Source organism: Alligator sinensis, unplaced genomic scaffold (genome assembly GCF_000455745.1).
Source record: "Alligator sinensis unplaced genomic scaffold, ASM45574v1 scaffold900_1, whole genome shotgun sequence".
Taxonomy (NCBI): Eukaryota; Metazoa; Chordata; order Crocodylia; family Alligatoridae; genus Alligator; species Alligator sinensis.
In genome coordinates this window covers 514,506-522,608 of record NW_005842882.1, presented here as the reverse complement: position 1 = coordinate 522,608, position 8,103 = coordinate 514,506, and the positions used below count along the sequence as shown (strand labels likewise).

At 45.5% G+C, this 8,103-nt stretch overlaps 1 protein-coding gene across 2 annotated transcripts in view; it reads left to right on the top strand.

The window, feature by feature from the left end:
- Window positions 1–8,103, top strand: part of LOC102371254 (butyrophilin subfamily 1 member A1-like) — a 23,138-nt gene that overhangs the window by 2,721 nt on the left and 12,314 nt on the right. Inside the window, exons 2-5 of one of the 2 annotated variants that reach the window (XM_025192029.1) lie at window positions 2,566–2,717; window positions 3,370–3,717; window positions 6,116–6,397; window positions 7,942–8,046. In XM_025192029.1, the coding sequence (XP_025047814.1) occupies window positions 2,621–2,717; window positions 3,370–3,717; window positions 6,116–6,397; window positions 7,942–8,046 (832 nt within the window). In that variant the 5' untranslated portion in view covers window positions 2,566–2,620. Of the gene's footprint in view, window positions 1–2,515; window positions 2,718–3,369; window positions 3,718–6,115; window positions 6,398–7,941; window positions 8,047–8,103 lie in introns of those variants that run through there. The other variant, XM_014525791.2, reaches the window with a different exon arrangement.

Here is an 8,103-nt window from a genome sequence, read left to right as displayed (position 1 = left end):
GCATTCCTGAGGTTGAGGGGCCTGATCCAGAATAACTATTTCTGTGTGGAAAATCCTGGGGCACACAAGACTGAGACCCCAAGCCCAGAGACCTTCTGCCACAGGTGGCTGGAGAGTGCGGGAAGCTCCAGGCTGCATGTGCTTTCCTGCCATAAAGAAAATAGATATCCACCAGTGGCAATGCGTAGGGGGTGCATGGGGGGGCATGTAAACCCCCTGAGAGCACTGGTGCACCCCCTGTCAGGTCACCCTCCCCTCTTAGGTGACAGGCAGGCAGGTGTGCCGGTGCCCCCCTGTGAGCACCAGCCAGAGAGGTGGGGTGGGAGCACCACGCTTGGGAGCACCATGGCCACTCCTGGGAGTGTCGTGGTTTCTTCCTGGTCTGTGAGATTGGCTGCGAGGACACCCCGCCCCTCCGCTCATGATGTCCACCAAAATAAAGCAGCACAAACTACAGCTACCTTTTGTAGCAAACACACTGTAGTGTGACATAGAGTACAGATGTCTATCTGCTTTTGCTTTATGCCACCATAAAAATGTTCATGGCATCATAAAGGCAACAAAAGATGATGTCTGTATTGCTGTGCAGGATTGAATAGACACCTAGCAGAAGCCTGTGACCAGTTTTACAGAGCAACGGAAAGCCTTCTCAAAACATATATGTCTTAAGCCAAGCCAAATAGGTTTCCCTTTTGATTGTCTGGATGTTAAAACACTCAGTTTAGGCCTTCTGTTCAGGGGGAGTAATTCCAGAATAACTATTCCCAATCAACTCTCCATGTCAAAACACTTCTTCTGAAGTAAGACTATCCACAGAGGAAATGATCAGGAACACTTTGAATTTATACTCTTGTTCTGTATTAATTTCCACTCGTTCCATTTTGTCAAAACCACAACTTCCCTTTCCAGGGCCAAGCTCAGTAACCAAATATCTCAGCGTTTTTTTTCTGATAAGTCCTTGTTTTCCATCAGTTATCCCACCAGACGGTCTAACACTAGGACCCTGGATAATTACATCATTGTCTGCAAGTGAAACTCCTTTAGGCTTCTTGGCCTGTTGAAAATAGTGAAGGATTGCGAAACTGTTGGACACTCTCAGACGTGCCAAAACCCCATCTCCGCACTGCAGAGCATACAGCTCATTACGCAGTACGGATCGACACTCCCTACTCCTGCCACAGTCATCTATGCAATACCCTGAAGATCTTGAAGAGGACAGGTCTCATGTTGCCTTGAACAGCTATATTGGCATGTGACTGTATCTAGACCCCATGTTTTCTTTTTTAACACGGCACAGTATTATGATTCTAGATCTCATTCATTTACTATAGCCTAAATGTAATGAAAACTCTTTACCATCACCTGTCTCAACACATGATTTTTCATTTAGGGGAAAAGAGGGAGGGAGTTATCAGTAGGGATATGCAAAGCTTCAGGTGGTGATTCGATTTGGAGGAGATTCAACCCAATTCAGTGGCCGGATCTCCAAGTCCGAATTGAATCATGGGACCAATTAAAAGGTCTGAAATGATTCGAAAAATGATTGGAAAAGATTCAGGCAGTCCCTGGTGGCTGCAGCAGGGAGCTGGAGCCGGACTAGGAGCTGGTAAGTAGGGAAGAGGAGTGGGGGCTGGCGGAGGGGAGAGAGCACCATGGGGGGACCCCTGCTAGCCCCCAGCCCCCGCCCGCCCCCCCTCACGTGGCTCCCCACTGGTCCCAGCTCCCGGTGCTTTAAATAAAAGGCCCCCCTCACTGGGTGCTGCTGAGCAGGGGGCGATCCCTTCTGCCCCTGCAATGCCCCACACTGTGCAGGGTGCTCTGCCACGATCCCCCGACCCTGCCTTGCTCCCCCAACCCCCAGGCTGTCCCGCTGGGCCCAGCTCTGGCCCTTTAAGAAAAAAAAAATCGCAGGACTCACCGCTCCTGCAGCAGCCTCAGGGGGTCAGGGGGCTCGTGCAAGAGCCCCCCACACAGTGCGGGGCAGCGAGGGGCAGCTGGGGTCGTCCCCAGCTGGGTAGGAGTGGTGAGTTTGCGGTTTTTCTCATGTTTTGTTCTTAAAAGGCCGGAGCCACGGTGGGTGGGGCAGTCATTGGGGAGGGTGCTGGGGGCTTGTGTAGAGCCCTCCATGTAGCGTGAGTCAGTGCTGAGTCGGGGCCTTCTTTTCTCAAAGTGCGGGAGCTGGGGCAGCCATTGCTGGGCTGCGAGAGGGGCGGGGGATGGGCCTGCCCTGGGGGATTCAGAGATTCGGAGATTCGGAGAGCTGGCAACAGCCAAATCTCCAAATCCAATTTGGCCAAATCTGTTCGGGACAGTGATTCAAATCACCAGATTGAATCACTGTCCCCCAAATCATCTGAATCCGAGTCTGAAGCGAATACTAGCTGCTTCACACAGGCCTAGTTATCAGGGATAACCCTGGAATTTCTGTTTCAGCGGCTTTTTTAATTGTGCACTTTCGTAAGTTTATTGAAACCAAGGTTGTTCCCCTTGTATACTTGTACGTGCTGTTGTCCTGCTATCTAATCCAATACACAAAGGCGGTAACCGGCGCTCTGTGTTCTCCAGGTGAATTCTTTCCTGCCATCCCCTTGTGCTTTTGGATCAAGTTTCCCTGAAGAAGATGCCTTCCTCATTGTGCCAAATCTCCAGAGTCTCCACATCGCTGTCTGGTTTTCTCACATTCTTCATTACTTTTCATATTTCCAAGGTGGAATCAGGTAGGTATCTGTAGGTATCTGCTCCATATTAATGTGTTCTCCTGCTGCTGAAAGGTTTGTTTCGTTTTTTATTGACACATTGCACCACTTCTACTCTTTCCTGACAAATGGAAAAGAAATCGTGAGAAGTTCCAGACTGCATCAACATCATTGTGTGAGAAGAAAAAATAAATACATCTAAAATTAAAAGTTTTCCTTTTTCTCCCCAAGCATAGAGGAGAATAGTTCTTCATCTATCGCCCGATCATTTTTCCATATTTTTGTGTGCTTCTACGTTCCTTGTTCCCACAGTTTCCTAACATCCTCCTTCTCATCTTTCCACTGGCTTTTCAAAACCAATATTGAGGGGGAAAATTCTCTTTTACATGATATTTCAATGATTTGATATTTTTATCTAATCTGAAAATGTGATTAAAACATCAAGGCACCAATCAATTTTATGGGATACAGTGTTCAGAAAAATGTCCAATGAAAAATGTTAAAATTTCTATGACAAGAAAATACATGTTGTATTAATTCAGGATATCCTATTTGTCCTTTTCCCAGTCTAGGCTGAAACTCTGCCAGGTGGGTATCCATCTCATGTTGAAATCTTGGATTTCTCTTTTTTACTTCTGAGCTTATTTTGGGGTACTCTTGGTACATTTTACAGCCCTGTTTACAGTTGTTGGACCTGATCAGCCAGTCACTGCCATTGTGGGGGAAGAGATCATATTGCCATGCCGCCTGTCCCCCAGCATGAGCACTGAGAACATGGAAATGCGGTGGTTCCGGTCTGAGTTCACAAAGTATGTTCATCTGTACCGCGATGGGAGAGATCAGTTTGGAGGACAGATGCCAGAATACAGGACAAGGACAGCATTTTGGAAAGATGGCCTCACACATGGAAATGTTTCCTTGAGGATTCTCAATATTGGGCTTTCAGATGAAGGACAATACACCTGCTTTGTTGATGATGGCATTACTAATGAAGAAGCTGTAATAGCACTGAAGGTAGCAGGTCAGTGGCTTGTGTCAGTTCATCGCTGCATGGTTTTCAGGTTTTTTCTCTTTCCTAATATGGCAACTTCATGGAACCTGTGTATGAATTATTTTACAATTAGTCACTGTATTTCAATTTTATCCAGCTATTTTCACATTTCAGAAACATATTTCAATTTTTGTCAGTATTTTAATAATTTGAAGCAACATCTCAAAAGCAGTTAGTTTTTCTTTGCTCTTGATTTTTCAGTGCTTAGCACCTTGTAATTTCCTGCCTAAATTTATTCACATCCAAGTTATATCCATTTTTTCTTGGACTAACATTTTCTTTTAGCCTAAATAGTGCTTTTTCCTTCATCATATATACTCCTGAATACAGTTACAGATAGCAAACACATCCCTTTCTGCCTCTGTTTTGCTAGACTGAAAAAGCCGAGTCGTTCGGCGCGGGTCGACGTGCTGTCCGACGAGTGCCCCTTCTGCCACCAAAGGGAGACCCTGGCGCACCTGCTCCTCGAGTGCGCCAGGCTGCAGCCCCTGCACCTCCTCCTCCAGAACCTCTTGCTGCGGTTCTGGCTGCACTTTTCCCCGCACCATTTTGTTTACGCGCTCCCCATCCGTCGCCCCACTAAGGCCCGGGACCAACTGGTCAACCTCCTCCTGGCTCTGGCCAAGCTGGTCATCTGGCTATCCAGGAAGGAGGCTCTGGCCGGGAAGGCTCCCGGGGACCTCGGGGCGTTTTTCCTTGGTGTCCTTCGCGGGCGTCTCCGGGCGGAGCACCACTGGGCAGTAGCCGCCGGCAAGCTCAAGCAGTTTGCCAGCCGGTGGGCGCTGTCCGGGGTGCTCTGCTCACTGACCCCCGGGGGAGCACTTGTTTTGAACCTTTGACCCTGCACGCACACCCTGTTTTCTTTTGAGTTGTCCCCCGTAATGTTTGAGTAATGTTCGGGAGCCCAGCCGCCCGATTTTCGTAGAGTGGCGGCCCCCGAAGGAATTTTTTTTTTATAGACCAAGAGTTCCAAGGAAAACCACCTGTCCGGTCACCAGCCGGACGCCGGCACCACCATCGGCCACCTGACGGGGGTGGCCCAAAGACCCGAGTGGACTTTTTCCCTGTTTATCAATAGTCTCCTAAAATAAACCTTTCTCTTTTGAAATCCCAAACCTCAGTTACAGTACTAATTTGCTTCTTTTTTCATTTAATTTGAACTCTGTGAATCTGTAGTCAGTCAGTTCCCAGGATTATTTTCTAGAACCAGCCCTTCTTAGCAAAACCTTGTAACCATTCAGCCTCTAGAGAGACAAGACTTTACCCTGTGATCGGGACCTCTTTTGGGAGTTTACACATGGAATTAAGATACACCTACAAAAAATCCCCTTAATTACCAGCACTCAGTCATGGGGGGCGACCCCCTCCCCTTTTCCCTCCAGCCTTTACTCTATCTTTATAGATAGCTTCTTCTAATAATCTACTAACTGTTCTCTGATTGCCTGTGTTCAAATGTCACAGAAATGTACAATTTGAAGGTAAACTGAACCAGTCCTGTTGTGCACTTGGATGATGTCAACTGGTTGGGATTTATGTTCCTATGAAATGTACACTTCTGGAAAGGGAGGATTTCTTATCCTCTTTCTTTCACCTAATTTAGAGTTTTCACTGACGAGCCTGCTTTGTTTTTACATCTAAGAGGCTTGAACACAAATATCTATTATAAAACAATATTCAATACATTTAGTTACATTATTCATTACTATAAGTTAAAGCAATAATACAATATATTTCAATTACCTACTTTAAGCCCTTGTGCTCTGTTTAATATGATCTGCTTCAACTGGACATGCCATTTGCTTTCTTTCCTTTGCTAGATGTCATGTCTGAAAAAATTCAGTCTGTATTTACTGAGAAACAGGCTTTTGGGACTTTTGCTATAGCCATACTTTGTAGCTCTGCAGAAAATTATCTTTACTGACAACCAATGATTATTCATGTCTGCCTTACTGTATTCAGTCAATAAAAACACACTGTCATGTAATAGGATTTCAAGTAGCTACACTTTGCTTATGGCTAGCATGCAAAATTAATGAGTTAGGCTTGTGCTGGGTCCAGAGTCTGCACTTTGTATTGTGGTGTTTCAGTCCCTGAAGTCTACATGTCTGAAGTCTACAGTCTTTTATAATACCCTCATTACCTACCAAAATCAGATCTGAATTACCATAATTTCTCATTGGCTCAATGTCTATTTCATGATGAAATTTCTCAGCTATCACATCCAGGAATATCTAGGCTCTATAGTCGGTAATAGCATTTCTACCCTGCTCTGCAATATCTAGGAATTCTTGAGAGCAGGAATAAGATTTCCACAGTCCTTTGCAAAATTGACTCAGATTTAAGAAATATAATTTCTGTCTTTTTTTAGCTTTAGGCTCTAATCCTATCATCTCTGTGGAGGATTACCAGAATGGAGGGATCCGCGTGACGTGTCGATCAGCTGAGTGGTACCCAGAGCCCCAGGTGCTGTGGAGAAATGCCCAGGGGCATCATATACCATCGCTTTCTGAAATAAAATCCCCAAAGGCAAAAGGCCTGTTTAAAACAGAAATTTCTGTTGTCATGAACAGACATTCAAACCAGAATTTGTCCTGTTGGGTCAGGAACAGCCTCCTCGACCGAGAGAAGGAATCAGCAATTTATATATCAGGTCAGTTGCCATCCAAAGCCTCCAGAGACCCACCTCTGCTGGAAACCAAGTGAAACATGAAGCAAACACACACATGGCTAGCATTTCCACAGGGTCATAATAGAGATCCATTGAACTGTGTATTTGCAGCTTATCCGAATCCAGATTTTATCTCACTCTAACTTCTGAAATTTTATCTTAAAGAAACTGGCAGACACAGTCACTCAAAATATCAATGCAGGATGTTTCTGTGCTGTCAGGTTTGCCTACATGAATTTTTAGTGGGTATTTCTTGGGTAGTTTGGTAGCATCTATCTACAAGTATTGAGTTATTTGTGAATTCTTAAAGGCTTTTCACTGCACTGCAACACTGTTCATTATTTATCATGTAAAATTAACTAAGTTGTGTGTTATCACTCCTCTTTTAAGAGTTGTTGCTCCTCTTTTAAGGGGCCGGTGTTGTTTTAAAGGCCTTTTCTGTAGCAGTCGTGTTCCTGAAGCATTCTGCCCTTCCCTACATGCTCAGGGCATTTACAGATGTGCTCCAGGTGGCTGTGGAGCGTGTGCGTGGCGGGGGGGCTTTAATTAGCTCAGCTCTGAGCTTTACTTTAAAGCCCCCTGCTCCCATTTTTCAGCACGGGAACACTGGTAGACGTGATGCTGGAGGCTGCTGGAGCCTGGTTATTTCCATACTCCAGTGCTCCAGTGTTCCATACAGTGCTCCAATGCACTGTAATTACTGCATGTTGCTCACTGCATGTGTATAGGAGCCCTGAGTTCACTGATTCAGGTTTTAAATAGAAATATTTTCCCTTTGCTGCTGCTATGTGTCAGGGTTATTTTGCCTTCCTCCGAACCATTGGGTGTTGCCTGCAGCCAGGCTGGGGATTTGACTGGCATGTGCCAGTGTCCTGCTGGGGCTTCAACCCAGAATATCCTGGGGTCTTGCCCAAGGTCAGACCACTTGACATATTTGGAGTCAGGAAGGATTTTTACCCCCTGGTTAATTAGTATGGACTGTGGAGGATTTATCTTCATCTGTAGCAGGGGAGCACGGCCCTCTTCCCTGAGTCTCTCAAGCACAATATAACAATCTTCAAACCAAAAGGCATTGAGTGCTGTGCCACCCCCCACGCCTGTTTTATGTGTGGCAGTTTAGGGCTTTTTGTCTCGTAGTTGTGTCAGAATTGACTATAGTTTTTTTTGGAGTAGACAATGGGTTTGTATCGTACAGTGTGGATAGAGAAGATCCTACCGCAGGCAGGGGGCTGGACTAGAAAACCTCTCAAGGTCCCTTCCAGCCCTGCCTTTCTGTGCACACTTATGCATGTGCCCAATACCTGCTCCTCTGCTTTCTAATTAGAGTGCATCAGAGTCGACTCAGTCAGTTTGTTGGTTATTAAAGCAAGTTTCTGGTTTTTGCATGCTGCTAAGTGTTGCTGCTGTCATTCATATCTCAGGCAACTCCTGAGAGGAACTATTTATGGATGGCCTTGGCATAAATACATTGGATTTTTTTTCACCAATAACAAAGTAAAGCAAGTCCTGCACATCTTGTTTTTCAGCTTTATTTTTTCCAAGTGTGAATCCCTGGATGGTGGCCCTGAGCGTGATCCTGGTGGTTTTGTTAAGTTTCATAATCCTGAATGTATATCTCTTCAGAATAAAAGGTAAATACAGGGTGGGATATAGTGTTGTTCGTGAGCAATTTTATTCACATAAATGAA